We start from the raw sequence: 17,184 nt of genomic DNA, 5'->3' as shown, positions 1-17,184 counted from the left end.
ATGACAGCATATTTATACTGTTCTATTATGTCCGCAGCTTATAATTTTAGGATTGTGAGCACAGCACTGTGATTACAAATGTGCACCTTGTCTTCTAACACACCTGGTTTTGAACCACAGTTCAGGTGTTTCCTGGGAGTATGACGTTTTGTTAGTTATTTGACATCTCCAACTCTCAACTTCTATATCTATAAAATGGGAATAATAAGGATTTCCTTCAAAGGGTTGTGGAGAGGGACCATAAGGGCAACATTTAACTCAATGCAAACAGTGAGGATTCAAGATATGGTGCTTCTCATTAATAACAGAAACTATTTTAAAGTGACCCTCACGGGACACCTGGGTAGCTCAGCAGTTGAGCCTCTGCCTCGGCTCAGGGTGTGATCCCAGGATCTGGGACCGAGTCCCACATCGGGCTCCCTGTGAGGAGCCTGCTTCTCCCTCTGCCTATGTCTCTACCTCTCTCTGTGTGTGTCTGTCATGAATAAATAAATAAATCTTAAAAAAAAAAAAAAAGTGGCCCTCACAAGTGAGTGAACCACAGGACTTAAAAATAATTACATATTTAAACTATTTTATATTGTAATTTGCTGTTCTTAAAACAATTATCTACTGAGAAAGATGAGTTGTTGCTTATTAGTGTACTTAGTGATATTCTTCACAAATCTATTAATCTATGATATTTAAAATATATTGTTTTAAAATTCATTATAAATTTATGATTTACCAGGTTTAAGTGAGAATCTCTATCACATTTTCAAACTATTTGGAGGTATCTCTTTTGAATTTCTATTTACAATGTCATACTTTGATATTTACTGCTAAAAGACTTTTGTTTACAAAGTTTTAAATTCAGGGGTGCCTGGATGGCTCAGTTGGATAAGCATCTGACTTTGGTTCAGGTCATGATCTCAGGGTCATGGACCGGAGCCTGGGATGGAGCCCCCTGCAGCCCCCATTGCACCGTGTGCTCAGTGGGGAATCTGCTCGCCCCTCTCCCTTTACCCCTCCCTCCCACTCGCGTTCTATCTCTCTCAAATAAAAATATAAATATAAAAAGTTTAAAAGTCAATCTATAAATTGCATTATGAAAATTTAAGACAAATGATTTTGTATCTTTTTGAAACTTAGGTAGGGATCAAAAAAGTACTACAATGTGACACTTAGCATGGGCCTAGTCAGCTTGCAGAAACTAAACTGCCTATAATTTGTCACACATGAATTCAGGGGATGCTTAGCCAATTCAATATGCTACAAAAATTCAAAGCAGTAAAGCACTATTCTCATTGTAATGCACCCGTGAATGTAGGGGCAGTTAAGAAGAAGAGTAAACGAACACCCCAAACTATCTGATTTGATTAGTCTGCACCTTTAGAAGCAGGGTTAAAATTGCCTTTCAATTTGCAGGTATGAAACTAAAAAGTTGACTTTTCTGTCTCGAATTTTAAAGCCATAATGGGAAATACAGGGCTGACTTGGGGAACGTCACCAAAGGTTTGACCACAAAGCGGAGTTTTGAATTTGCACACCTTATATAGCCATACACTGCTCTGATTTGCAGATTCACATACTGCTGCCCAGAGGTACAGAAGGAACGATCACCTTCAGGGCATGGTTTGCCTAAACCTTCTAGGAGCTGTATTAGGCCAGATCAGAGACAAAATATTTGCCACGACCATCTGAACCATCCCTACAGTTGGCTGGAATTATTATCAAGTAGTGTGCAAACCTAGAAATATTTGATATTGTAAACTTTGAACAAAGAGGAAAAATGCCTCTCACTGGATGCTTTTGGTTAAATTGTTGTAGCAATAATCAGTGTGATAATATAATAATGCATTCAAGTCTCTGAGAGTAAATGAGAAATCCCTATAAAACAGGAATAAGTCCAATGTTGTATTTTAATGTGATTTTACTTTCATATGAATACACAATGGAAAAAGATCGATTTTCTGACCTCTTGAGGAGGTGATATGACAAAATCAAGTCTACCTAAACTTTTGTGTAATACACTAATGATGGTGGAAAACTTGGCACATTAAATGTCCAGGAGAAAATATGTTTGTGGACATACATCTGAAATTATGAGATATTTAGTGAAAAATGTGTGTGGATATGTATTAATTCAGTGCATACAGAAGAGTTCAAACAAGTTTTTCAAAAACATATATCTATTATCTTAAGAAATACTGAGTTGTACCATGAACTAACGACACTATTTGCATTCAAGAAAGATGAACATTGTGACATATCTTGCCAAAGTTTTAGCCATCTTAAATTTCATGTTTTACAGTTTTGTTTGTTTCTTCCCATTTCCTGGCACAGAGTTTAAAATCCAAAGCTTAATTAATTAATTAATTAATTAAAATAAAATCCAAAGCTTTTCTAGAGTGCATAAATAAGTTTTATGAAGATGTATTTAAATGCAAATACATTCACATATACGGTAGTGTAGCATCCTTTTACTATGCATTTCCACTTGCCCCATGAATAGATTTCATGGTTTTTTAATTGAGATTATTTAATTGAGAAAATTATATATCGTATTGTTTCTGAAAAGGATACTAAGGGGAAGGAATTATTCTTACAACCATATGATCTGTCCATGATAGAACAAATCTAAAAGCAATAAACTCTAAAAGTAAGGCCCAGGCTGAATATGGCTGAATTTGCTTGAGAAAGAAGGCAAGTGGGATGACACAAAGATGAAGTTTTGTAAGACTTGTTTGCCTTCAGTCACAAAAGCTCTACATGGATGTAATAACATCTTAGTCACCGGACCTTATTAAAAAAGGCAAAAAAGTTGGAGTTGGCTAAAATCTTAAGAAGAGAATGATGAATTTACTATGACCTCATTCACACTTAGATGGAATCTTTTACATTAGGATTTTTAGTCAACTGTGAATATAAATAATGTAAAATCTGCAGAGATATTCTCTTCCACCGCAGCTCAGAGATCTATTGTTGATACATTATGAGGACAGAAAGATTACCATGTTAGTCTTTATATGCCTAGTGTACTGTTTGCAAAAAAAAAAAAAAAAAAAAGTAATGCTGTTATCTGCATTCAGGTACACATAAAGGCTACTTAACATGAACTAAACAGTATAGAAAAGTGTAGCTATGAGACCACAAACTTCTCTTGTAAGCATGTGGGTTTCGAGGGGGGACCGTATCCTCCACAAGTAATGGCCAGATTCAGGTTTCGCTCATATGATCTAGTAAGCTGACAATTTTACAAGTTTTAGAAGCCTATGAAGGTTTTATTAAGTTAGAGTTAAAAGTAAAATTGAAGTGATAGGAAATATAAGAACAATTGTAACTGTTTATTAGGTATTATTGTACTCTGACAGTTCACCGAAGTTTATAAGAAAATATTGCCATTAGCTGTTAAAACAGGGCTACAAAAGAATTCTGAAGAAGGGAAGGTTGTAATGTTGAGTTTCAATACTGAATTGTTCCCCTTTGGAATCTATGTGATGTGAAGCAAACGCATCACGAATTGCTTTGTCCTCTCCCTTTCATCTCTCCTTGGATCACTGTAATATTCAGATATCTATTTTACTTGTTCTGAGCATGAATAATACTAGTGTGGAGTTCTGTGTGATGGCTTCACTCTGTTGCAGACACTGTAATAGTACAGTATCCTGTTGATCTTGCACAATAAGATGGTCTTCCCAGAAGAATCTCTCTCTCACTTTGTCTTATCCACTAGCCCCCAAGAGGGTATTGGTGAATGTTAGAAATAATAATGGCATCTTATTCAAGGACTGGCAGTCTTTCAGGAAATCTCTAGAAGTAGTCAAGATAAAATTACATCTACAGAAATCCCATACTATTACCTGGATTCCTGCTACTATACATCTTAGTAACTTTACAAACATAACCATATCCAGTCCTTACAAAAACAGAAAGGCATAGGAATCATCTGCCCCTTTTTTATAAATGAGGAAACGGAGGACAAAAGGTGCAACAACACATGCTTAGTATGACAAAGAGAGTAAACAGTCATCAGGCCCAGAATTTAGTATAATATTTCCAGTGTCATACAAAGTGGGTGGTTTTGTTTTTTTAATGCTAAGAATAACAAAAACATGTGGATGAAGCAGTACATGGTGGAGGCTCACATTGAAATGAAGGGTCACCAGAATGAAGTACTCAAACCTACTTCTCCAAATTCAAGAAAATGGTAAATAAATCACAATGGCACATGCTTGCCATCCTCTCGGTTTTGTTTTGGTTGATTTTCACATCTATCTTTGAATACCACTCTTTGTAAAATTTTCCAGACTTTATTCAAAACAATTAACTAAAAATCCTAACACACGATAAAAACAATTATCATCTATTTAATGTGACAACAATTTCTTGAGAATGTTTCAATTAAATGATCTATGTGTTAGTTAAAAATAGTTTATGGAAATAAAGTCTTCCTTTTCCTCTAAACTATTAAATAGTTAACTCACTTAAGTATACAAATCCTTTAAATGAAAAAAAATTCTGTAATGTTTTATACCTAAAAATGCATATTCAAATACTTTTAAAAAATAAATAACACTTATCTTACCTCTCTCGTTCTCATTCATATGAACACACACATGCATGCATGCTCACACACACACACACACGCACAGATCCAAATATGCATCCATAAACTGTTTCATTTATTTCAAATCTCAGTTATACATATAAAAACAGTTGTCTGTTCATTCCATCTACTTGCAATAAGCAGTTCTAGGCCTAACCATCCTAATGGTCTTCTTTAAAAAGAAACTAAAAATCCTACACCACAGAAGTACTCTCCCCTCCCCCTTAAATTTCCTTTTTGACGCTAGTATAACTCACAAGCAGATTATCTCTCCCTTCCCCCTTTCCTGCCTGCAAAATCCAAGTTAGACAAACACTGTGTGGCTGAAATGACATATTTGAATGGAATTCAGACCCACCAGTTCCTGTTTATGTTTCTGATTTGAGAATGTTGTCTTCTCATTCACTATACATTAGGAACACTGCAAGGCCATAAATAGTGTTGGGTTACATGCAGGCAGGACCAATGAGCATTAATCATTACTTCCAGTCAACTGGCAAAAGCAGCAGCTGACGGAACACTACACCCTTCAGCTCCGTGTAAATGGACATTCCAGAGAGTAAGAGTGTGTGTGTGTGTGTGTGTTTCCTTTCAGTCTCCATTTTATGAATGAAACTCCAGGCTCTATAGAGTCCATTCATGTAAGACAAATGCTTACAGGGCTCTGCCCCCAGGGATCAATCAGTCATGGGTAAAACTGATATGATTGGTTTAAGACAGGCTTCAGCCTTCCATTACTGACTTAAAATGCAGTCCCTGTCCATTTGACCTGTGTTAATGCATAAAGAGTAAATCCAGACCATAGTCTCAATTCTCAAATCAAATCACTAGCCAGTGCCACTTACTGTAACTGTAGATTTAGAGCATATTTAAGTATTTCTTAGAAAAAGCGAGAGTGGACCTGAGTACTGTTTTGGGAGATTTGCTATTTTAACTCGGAAAACTGAGGAAAACCCATATGTGGCATGCTGGACAATAAAAAGCAAAGTCAAGTTGTGAGGCCAATCCCTGACCTTTGTAATAACAAAATCAACTAGGAAGGCATCACTGTCACTTTTCACAATTGAAGCACCTAAAAATCTGAGATTAAATGATCTGCTCGTCCACAAATCACTGGCTGAGTAAAAGAAAATTATCTTTGGATGTTAGAGAAACAGAATGTTAACATTTTCTGAAGGATCAATAGCTCATTCCTTTAAATTCCCAAGTGATTCTCCAGTTGAATTTCTCGAAGCAATAGTTTTAAAGTTAGGATGGGGAGGAAAAAAAAAAAAAAAAAAAAAGAGCTGCCATGTTTCAGGAGAAAATGTAGCCATAAGCAAATGATGCTTGCTAATGGAATAGGGCCAAGCGTTGGCCTCTGGGAGTGTTGAGTATCAGGTACAAAAAGCCAAAGTTCATGAAACTGTAACCATCACTACACTGGAAATTACTAAAGATGGTAATGCTTAAAAATATCTAGAGTTTTTAGAAGGAAAAAAGCTATTCATGAGCAATTATGGGAATGATTTGTGATGAGTTAGCCATATACCAAACACTGTTATACACAAAATAGGTTTTATCAGCCATCCATCTGTAACTTGGACATTGACTCAAGAGGGTAGAGACCACTTCTCTCTTCCACTGACTTGAAGCCATCTCGGAAAACAGTTGTAGTCAACAATCTCTATATATATCTTTAAACAATTTCTCACAAAATCTTTACCATGCCTATTAAAGAAGGAATGAGGAGAAATGAAAAAGATGCCTCGTCTTTGGCTTTAAAACTGTGAAGGACTGTCTACTGTGGCCTAATGACTATTTAATACATATCTTTCAATTTCTAATATCTGATTAATAAAAGAGCAGAGAATATGTAAAGTTACCAAGATATTTTGGAATTCAAAATTGAAACACCTGGCAACATCAGGCAGGAAGATAATAAAGAATTCTATCATCTCCCAGCCGAGAAAACAGGGAGCAGAGGCAAGACCACTGAAGAGTGAACATATACTGAATTATTAATTTCTAAATAACACTCTTTATTCAAGGCTTTAATTTTTTTTCTTCTATTTCATGTAGTCAAAAGACATGTAAATAAATGATGAAATTAAGCTGAATAGTTTCAAAGGTAATATTTCATATTTAGAAATTTTAAAAGTATAATTATTGGCCATAGAACCTTCCATTTTGGAGATGAGGAAGCCTGCTGGTTTATGGCAAGCCCGGATGTTTAAAATAAGTATCAGGAGCCCTTACTCCCTCTGTTCCATCTGACTTTAATTAGCATTTTTCGACAGTTTCCTTTTGTAATCACTACATTCCTTGTGTTTCTGGAACAATATGTTTGGTTGTTTACTTATGTGTAACTCAATTGTTCAGAAAAAAATGTATAAAAATTTATTAGAAAATAATGCATGAGGTCAGTATCTCTAAAATGTATGTCTCCACTTGTAAATAAATAATAAAACATCATTTTAAAAAATAATAAGCACTGATGACAACACTTGGGAGATCCTACTCTCATAGTAGTAGTAGTAGTAACAATCATTCTAGTAATAATTTAGAGATAAACTACTAGGGAACTGTGGTCTTCTGAATTTTGTTCTTTTGTTTTCACTTTTTTGAAATTTTGTATAAGTTGAATCAATTGACTGAGGCCCTAACGAATTTTCTCTGAACTCATAAAGCAATATTTACTTATATTTCCATGTGGTTGCAGAAAATAATCATGTTCACCTTGCTCAGTTATCCACTTATTTCAACCTGTATCTTTAAAAAAAAAAAAAAAAAGATTTTATTCATTTATTCATGAGAGACAGAAAGAGAGGCAGAGACACAGGCATCCCACAAGGAGCCGGATGCAGGACTCCATCCTGGAACCCAAGAATCACGCTCTGAGCTGAAGGAAGACGCTCAAGCACTGAGCCACTCAGGTGGCTCTCAACCTGTAACTTTCACTTTAAAACCTTATAAACGTTGCAAAGGGAATCCCAAACAAGCCTCTCTAGAAGCAGCATAAGGAATTACTTGACTACTCTTCCTATGATTGACTAAGATGCGTAGCCAGCCACCAACACAGAATAACAATGACAATCGAAAAATCTTCCTCCATTGCCATTTGAGAAACCAGAGAGTATTTATATTTAATTCTCTTGTCTAAAGTGCCAGCTTGGGCCCATATAAGTCCCAGATATATCTGTCAGCTCTGACAGCTGAAAGTTGAACGTATTCTTAGTTTTCACATACTAAACATGAAGTAAATGTTTTCAGTACTTATTTCATCATTTCTATGCCTATATAATGTTTCTACATGCTAAAGACAGAAAATCTTTCTCTAAATTTAAAGGTTTGTCTATTGGCCTTTGTCAAAGTCCTAAGGTGACAAAGAAGGATATAGGGAAACTCGGGAAGGCTGCTTGGGTAAAGAATGGGTTTAAAAACAGAGGATGGAAAAGTCCTACCTTATTTTTCCAAATGTAAGCTTTCCTTATATCTGTTTTATATAATGTGGTCCCTTATAAGCTTTCTGGTGAAATGTGGATTCAGCTGATCAAAGTTTGAAAAGACTGGTCTAGTTAAATTTTAAGCCTCTGAGAGCAATCAAAAAAAGTTTTTTTTTAAAGATTTTATTTTTAAGTAATCTCTGTACCCAACATGGGGCTGGAACCTGCAACCTCGTGATCAGTCCCATGCTCTATTGACTGAGCCAGACAGGATAGCCCTGAGCTATGAAAAATTTCAACAAAGTGGGCAGCCCTGGTGGCTTAGTGGTTTCGCGTCGCCTTTGGCCCGGGGCGTGATCCTGGAGACCCAGGATCGAGTCCCACGTTGGGCTCCCTGCATGGAACCTACTTCTCCCTCTGCCTGTGTCTCTGCCTCTCTCTCTCTCCCTCTGTGTCTCTCATGAATAAATAAATAAAAATTTTTTTAAAAATTCAACAAAGTATGAGTGATACCCAATAAATAGGCCTATATAAGTCTAAGTCCATATATAATCCAAGCATTTTAGAGCTGGATGAGCTGTTAATTAGCTGACTTTTCCTTCCAATTATTACTAAGCTTTTTCCAGAAGGCCTACTATGAAAAGTCACTTCCTTGACAACCTCAACTCTTGACAATACTTCTATTTTTTTAAACAGGAAACAATGTATTTTAATCTCCTAAATGTCATTGGAGGCCCCATGTTTTCCTACCTTACAACAGTGAGCACTTAATAATTAGATATGAATTTCAGGATCAGCTAATGTAAAAAGTACACCCCCCAAATTAGGAAAAGCACACCTTTAGTCTCAAAGCAGATGCTTTCATTGCTCTGGATCAGGAAGAGCTTTTAAAAACCATATAGAAACTTGGTCTGGGGGAATCCCTGGTGGTTTAGTGCCTGTCTTCAGCCCAGGGAGTGATCCTGGAGTCCGGGGATCGAGTCCCACATCGGGCTCCCTGCATGGAGCCTGCTTCTATCTCTATGTCTCTGCCTCTCTCTGTGTGTGTCTCTCATGAATAAATAAATAAAATCTTAAAAAAAAAAAAAGAAACTTGGTCTGAAAATTAGAGCATAGGATCAATAATATATGTAAGAAATGGTGGATTAAAGTACCTTATTTTCTATAACTGTGTAGAAAAATGGTGGTGAACAGTGTACTAAACTAAGACTAAGAAAATGTTGTTTCTAGTTTTGTTTCATGAAATCCCTGTGTCCCTGGAGGTAAGTCAACAGGAGTGAACCCCAGGCATTTTATCTGAACAACTGAGGCATGGGGAAGGAATGTTAACTAAGTGACCTCCAAGAGCTTTCAGGAGTTTAAAAATTTCTAATTTTCTGAAACAACTATTTGTGTCAACTTCCTAATTTAAAATACTGTTAACAACCTTTACCACCACATACATGTTACATGCCTCCAAACTGAAGGAAGGCCTCATCAGTACCTGCAGATTGGCCCTAAAAAACACCATTAAAAAATATAAAGCACTTTCTTTGGGAGACACATGATGTCCACTTCCTCTACTACCCACTCCTTCTAATTCCTCCTTTCCTGAAGGTCAAGACTTAACTCCCATTTTTTGATGGGACACCTTTCTTTATGTCCTTAAAAGGTTCTCCTATTCCCCTCTCCATCTTGTAGATTAAACAGCTCCCCCACATGGCTGGGAGGCATCTTTTAAACTAATTAGAGTAATAGAATAGGCCCTATTCTACATAGAATAAGACTAAAAAAAAAAATCTTATTCATGTGATTGCCCTCCAATCAACTCCTAGGTTGAGATTTTTAGTGCACCCCAAAATGCAAAGGAACAAAGCACCAATCATGGATTGCAAACAACGTGCAGAAATGAACCAGAAACCCACTGAGTAGCGTATTAATTCTGTTCCCACCTTTAAGGCAGTCCTGGACACAAACTAATAGCAAGCCAGCTGGGTTTGCAACATGTGGGACTTTAATATCCTTTACTTAGCACTTTTTTCACTTAAAGGACTGATGTAATTAATTTGGACACTTCTTCAACCTCAACTAGGTTGATATTTTAAACTATAGTCCTTATTCTATCTGATTAGAAAAGCAGTAGCTAAACTCTACCAAGTACTGTTAAAATGCAAAGCACTTTATAGACCTAATAAAATTGTTTAGACTATCACCACCCATATCGAGCCACAGTATATCCATACTGGGTCTTATTTTGCATGAGTCCTACCTTATACGTGTCATATTCTTTTTTACTCAGGTCTCATTTCATTATTTTTTTTTAAAGATTTTATTTTTAAGTAAACTTTACATCCAACATGGTGCTTGAATTCACAACCCTGAGATGAAGAGTCACAGGCTCTACCAACTGAGCCAGCCAGGTGCTCCTCATTCAATATTTTTTAAAAACCTGACTTCAAATGGCTGCATAATATTTCTCTTACGGAGGGCTATAACTTATTCTACCATTCAATACTATATATTTATAACACTTCTCTCTCACTCCAACACTCATTGTGCCCTCCACTGCTTAACATAATTTCCAGAGGAAAATGACCTGATCACAGTGTATGAGTGTATGAATATCATGTGCTGATACTTTCTTGAGTCAAACTTTAGTTTCATGTGCTCATCACTCCCTTAAAAATACTACCCTGTAAACTATCAAAAAAAAAGGAAAGGAAAGGAAAGGAAAGGAAAGGAAAGGAAAGGAAAGGAAAGGAAAGGAAAGGAAAGGAAAGGAAAGGAAAGGAAAGGAAAGGAAAGGCAAGGCAGAAAAAAAGGAGAAGAGAAAAGAGAAGAGAAGAGAAAAAAGAAAAGAAAAGAGAAAAGAAAAGAAAAGAAAAGAAAAGAAAAGAAAAGAAAAGAAAAGAAAAGAAAAGAAAAGAAAAGAAAAGAAAAGGAACAACCACCAACCAATCAACTAACACAAAAAACTCCACAATGAAATATGTTGCTCTGGGTGTGGGTGCCTGGGTGGCTCAGCTGGTTTAAGTAGCTGGCTGCCTTCGGCTCAGGTCATGATCCTGGAGTCTGGAACTGAGCCCCACATCAAGCTCCCCGCTCAGTGGGGAGTCTGCTTCTCCCTCTCCCTCTGCCTGCTGCTGGTGTTCTCTCTCTCTCTCTCTCAAATAAATCAATTAAATCTTTAAAAAAATATGTTGTTTTGAATACATAAAGCACTTGCCTCATTGGGCATTGTGAATCTGCAACACCTCATATGCAAACATGAAAACGGGAAAATAACTATGATTCTATGAAAATGGGCCATTGCATACGGCACTCGCACTGACTCAACCCTTTTAATGTAGTCACCTGGCCATTAGGGCAAGAAAGAGAAAATCACGTTGGATTCAGGTGAAATTAACCAACTAACAAAAAACCTGTGCATTGCTTTGTGCAGTACTATTAGGCTAGAGAAGAGGAGAAAGAAAACAATAATAACAGATGTAATTGTTTAGAACTTAATATCCTAATAGAATCATGATTACACTGTACTGGGTCACCAAATTGGTCCTAAGTATCATTTTTTTGAGTCTTCTTAGTGTCTTCTGATCCAGGTTTTCTTCTCTTTTCCCGAAGAAAAATTTCTACTCTACTAACATAATATTTTGCATTTTTTAGCTTGAATATTCGGCAATTGAAATTGCATTCCTGTAATTATAATTATAACTAATAGACCTTCCATTTCCCATGTCATAATTAATGTCAGGCTTTATTAGAGCATAATCATGCTGCCTTTTCACTTACAAAGCTTCTTTTATTTTCACAACATTTATGTTATATTGAATTAAGCAATAAAGAGTTCTAGAGGCCTCTTGAAATGAAAATCTCTGGATCACAGATGCCGAGTAAACTATGAAATGTTTTTGCATTGTTTTTAAATCACATAAACTATGTTCTAATGTCCCATTTGTTCAATGTTAGTAAGTGAACCAAGAAATCAATGATCCAGTGATAAATACATTAAATTCTCTAAAAAGGTTATTGAATGTGCTCTCAGCAAAGATGAAAGAACTAATGACCACAAAACAAAATATCTGGAGATCATACTTGCTGACTGCAGTGTATAAATGTATGACATATGCAGATGTGTCACTACTGAACTGCAGTGATTTGGTGGCCAGGAAAATACATTTTGATACTTGTATATTAATTTTTCACAGGCACTGGTTACAAACTGTTACTTAAGTTTTTTTAGACCACAACCAGAAGATACAACTTTGCAATTTAACTACTGAAACAAGGCAGCCCCGGTGGCGCTGCCTTCAGCCCAGGGCCTGATGCTGGGGTCCCAGGATGGAGTCCCACATCGGGCTCCCTGCATGGAGCCTGCTTCTCCCTCTGCCTGTGTCTCTGCCTCTCTCTCTCTCTGTGTCTCTATGAATAAAATAAATAAAATCTAAAAAAAAAAAAAAAATACTGAAACAAAACACAACTGTATCTTATTGGCAATACTGAAATTAGAATTCAAAGGTGCTATTCAACTACTTTAGTGGCCTGCAATAGAATTTAGCGAGAAGAAAGGAATATAAATTAACAGCTTCTCAAATATTAAACAACTATTCTACAAGTCATTTGCCAGATATATGGTACACCTAACAATAGACATACCCTATATACCTTTAAAACAGGATACTAGACAGTTACTGACAGAATGACTATGTCCCCCACAATTCATTACAGATGCCCTAATGCCCAGTATGACCAAATTTGGAGATGCGGCCTATGAGGGTTGAATTAGGTCATGAGGGTGGGACCCCCATGACAGAATCAGTGCTGTTATAAGAAGAGGGATCAGAGCTTGCTTACTCTCTCTCTCTCTGCCACATAAAAGGACACAGTGAGAAAGGAGCCATCTGCAAGCCAGAAAGAGGGCCCTTCCCAGGAATTAATTCTGCTGGCGCCGTGATCTTAGGACACCCCAACCTGTAGAATTGTGAGAAATAAATATATGTTGTTTAAGCTTCCCGGTCAATGGTAATTTACTATTGCAGCCTGAGCTAAGACATGGACTATGCTTTTTTGGCTAGAGCTGTGCTTTTGAGGGTCAGACAGTGACCAGCTCTGAAGTTCATATTATGTATGACCCACAAATAATGCATCTTCTCAAGAAAAGTTACACATGCTCAACACCATGTTATACATAATTTTGCATGAAACATAAATGTAAGGCAAAGATACATATATATATTTATATATATTTATATATATGGAGCTAACTACAGAATCAAGAAAATGGTTTCAGTGTAAATCTTGCTATACATAAAAACATTTCTACAACACACAGAGATACTCTCTAAATGCTATGCTTTATAAGTCCTTTTGAACAAATTATTTTGGCTATTTTATATGATTTCCATGTAAAGATTCTTGAAATCATGGTGACTTCAAAAAAATGTGCAGCCAATAAAAATAGGGTTTTGGGGAAAAAAGAGAACATCAGTTAAAAGGATTTTATATTTACAGAGAAAAATGAATCCTATCTATAATAAAATCCATTATATTATAGGACTCTTACTTATGGACATAAACTATGGACAAATATAAGAAGTTCTAAACTGAAACTGCTATGGTACATTTCAGGTACATTTAGTCCCCAAATTACAGAGCATTACAGACAAGCATTCAAATGAAGGCTTCATGCCATATGTTTAAATTTTTTTAAATTGTAAACCAACCAACAGATAAGTAAATATGTCTTCTCCTCTGATGCCTTGGAAATATATCATTTACAACAACCTAGAAGGCCACATCAAATTTAGAATTTGAGGAAAACTCTAAGATTAGCGTTAGAATAGAATGGTATAGAACCAGTTTCTAGTCTTCAGAATCTAGCTCACCCTGTTTCCTTTCTCTTTTCCCATCCCTTAACCTCACATTGTGCCATATACCATGAGGGCCTCACACACAGTGACATGGGCACATCCAAGCTCCAACCTCATTCTACTACAAACAGCTACCCGGTGGACCTAGAAGTGAACACAAGAATGATGTGTTCTGCCTTCAGAAAACTGAGCCTGGGATGAAACTGTTCAGGCTCTGGAAGTGGACTTAGGGCCAATTAGGCAGGGGATTCAGGGGCCCTTGGTAGTTGGTGCTCTTTCTAGAAGTGGAAGTATGACCTCTGAGTAGGCAATTCCTCTTGCAAAGAAGAATAGTGGCCAAAGGAAGACTCTGAGTTGTAGGGCTCCTGCTTGCTGAGCTTCAAGGGCAGTTTATAATGAAGTAGGGAATAAATAAATAAATAAATAAATAAATAAATAAATAAATAAAGCAGGTAACTTTATGCAAGTTAAAAACTCAAATTAGAGACAATTTTTTCCTCAAGTAGATATGATAGAAAAATCAGCAATTATTCCTAGAGAAGCAACAGTTTCCTCACAGAGAACATCCATAATGTTGCATCTAAATGAGAAAATTATGCCATTTTCAAGTATTTCCAAGTTCACAACCATCTATTACAATGTTAATAGTGTTTTGTAGGAGCATGGTACCCTTTTTATAAGCATTAGCTTTTATTTCATACTTTCTTTCAAAATTTCTGAGATGTCTGAAAAGCTGGCATCCTGATTTTGAGATTATAACAGGTAAAAATGAGGTGAGTTAAGTAATTCTTCTAAAGTCTCAAGGTCACATGTTGGTGAAGTTGGTCATCATACTTATAACCGACTTGCATTTCCTTACTTTCAGAAGACTCCTTTTCTCCATCTTGATATATTATTCTATGGGAGCTTTCTGGTTCAGTGAGACCAAAGCTAAGCTCTATGAATTAACCATTTTGAAACTCTTCTTCTAATATGTAAGAATCCTTACTTCTGGACCATTGGAATCTTGCCATCAATAAAGGAAAAAACAGTTATAAGCAATAAATTGAGCCAATACAAAAGAATATTACTTTCTGGAAGCATTGTCACTAAATAATGCTACAGTAGCAAAATGGAAAGAAAGCTCAAAATTAAGAGAAGAATTACAATGTTACTCTCTTGGACTGAGAGTGTGCCTAATTTTACAAATTACACTTCTCGTTGGACTGGATTCATATCTAGACACTATTTCAACCATTGGCTCAAGCCAAAATGGTTTAATAGTCCAACTTCATATAGAGAGGAGGATTCAAAGAAAGGATAAAATCAGGAAGATTCCACACCAAATGGTCATGTGCTGCTTATTCTGATGCCAACACTAATCAAGTGACAAGCAAGTGTAAAGATGTTTTAAATGTCACTTAAAGCATGGGCCTACCTGAATCATATGCAAAGTCTCTGGGTTCCTGTTTAATCATCAGAGGAGGAGGGAAGCTTTGGCTGGCTGCACCACCAACCATGGTGTTGTGTTCGTACACTGGGTCGTGGTACTCCTGCTTAAAGCCTTGAGGTGGGAAGGGGATGTTTGGCTCAGACATCTGCCGTTGGTACATAGGACGTCCTTCCCTTGGCATTGTCGGCAAAGGAGGAAAAGAATTACAGGGTTCAGAAAGCTGGCGGCGAAATCTGGGAAATAAGAGAGCATGTTTTAAATAAAAAGGTAAAAACCCATACTGCTTAAAATACTGATACAATTTTCAACTGTTTGATTAATGAGCATGATACCAACTGTCCCGAAGTGCAAATCTTTAACAAGGACTAGATTTCTCCTTCCTAGGGGCACCATGTTTTAAAATCATAATATGACTTGTGTTCCTTGATAATCTGTCTCTTGAAGCACCATTTTAGTACACTACAGTGAATTAAAGGTGTGTTCTGAGTAGGGATAGGAGAACAGTGTACTGTTTTGAGGAAACACACATCCTAACAGCTAAAATTCTAAACAAACTGGATCATTTACTAAATTTCCATATTAATAGAGTCTCAAGTAATTATATACAGAAAAAACAAACCAGGAAAAACAGAATCTGATTCCAAATTGCATCCTTTGTCCCTTAGCTGTTACCAAGCTAATCAACAAACATACCAAAGATCAACCAGGTTTTTATTAACCTACTTATTGGTTTTCCTTCCCTTACCATCAGTTATTGAGGAAGCAAGAGAGGAATGACCTTCCTCTCAAATGGCAGGATTCTTAAATCACCAATAATGTTCTAAAAACATTGTATTCTGGTGAGAAATAAAATGGGAAATTTTACAGAGACTAAAATCTAAGCTGGTTTTTAAAAGACCACCTCTTTAGCATCAAACAACAGCATGGAATACATCAGCTTCCGATACCTTCAAAGAAGATATCGGATTGATAAAAAAAAAAATAAGCATCAAATATACAGCAGGCCTCCAAAGATGAAAACAAGATGTATGTGTTGAGTAGACTTAGGACAGGTTGCCCTGTAAGGTCATGAGAAAGTTCTGAGGCCTCACTAGAAGGCTGGCGGCGAATCCCCATCTTCCTTCCTTCTTGGTTATGCTGTGTAATGATTGGCTAATCACATAATCGTTTGGTTCTGTGTTTCTCATCCATAATATCATTGACCCACCACAAAGATGTGGATTAATTAAAGATTTAAAAGTACTCTAAAATGCCCCAAGAGTGCTTAAAAATAACCTACCCAACATTTCTCTGAGCAAATATAAACCTATTAACTGATCCCCTGCCCCCAACACTAAAAGCATTCCTGAGACTTTAATTTGGAAAGTTAACATTTAATTTTGGTAACATTAAATGAAAATAAGGTAAAAGCTAAAGAATGGCAAAGCAATCACTTCAGCATTTCTACAAACGCTCTTTCCTCTCTATCCTGTGATTTAACTCTAAGTTTACTGGCTGCCATAGAAAGCACTGAAATTCCACCTACACCTGCAGAAAACAAACTTAGAAACTCGGATATTGCAAAACAGGCTGACTGGCACTGCATTCATTTCCCTTCTCTTGCTTATTTCATTAGCCAAAAAAAGAAACAGAAATTATCATTAAGAACTGTCAAGGAGTGAATCAGAAAATTGTAACTTGAAGTTAAAATAAGAAACCAGCTCACTCGTGAAGCCTTAAATGGAAGTTAATAATACTTATATTGAAAGCTTTGTAAGGAATCAAGCCATTTGTTATTACGAGTCAACCCCATTCTGGTTGGTACCTGCTGAGGACTGCATATATATGTAACATGCATGCTGCATAGGAAGCTACAAGTGTCTCGTGCCATTCTTAGGAGACACTGGGCAATGA

At 36.5% G+C, this 17,184-nt stretch overlaps 1 protein-coding gene across 11 annotated transcripts in view; it reads right to left on the bottom strand.

The window, feature by feature from the left end:
* The window catches only part of ETV1 (ETS variant transcription factor 1), a 96,441-nt gene that overhangs the window by 24,267 nt on the left and 54,990 nt on the right, over positions 1-17,184 (bottom strand). For all 11 annotated transcript variants that reach the window (XM_072783965.1, XM_072783967.1, XM_072783964.1 and 8 more), the window contains one exon: positions 15,277-15,524. In XM_072783965.1, coding sequence (XP_072640066.1) covers positions 15,277-15,524 — 248 coding nt within the window. The remainder of the gene's footprint in view (positions 1-15,276; positions 15,525-17,184) is intronic.

This window comes from Canis lupus, chromosome 18, assembly GCF_048164855.1.
Source record: "Canis lupus baileyi chromosome 18, mCanLup2.hap1, whole genome shotgun sequence".
Classification (NCBI taxonomy): domain Eukaryota; kingdom Metazoa; phylum Chordata; class Mammalia; order Carnivora; family Canidae; genus Canis; species Canis lupus.
This window is presented reverse-complemented; position numbering and strand designations above follow the sequence as displayed.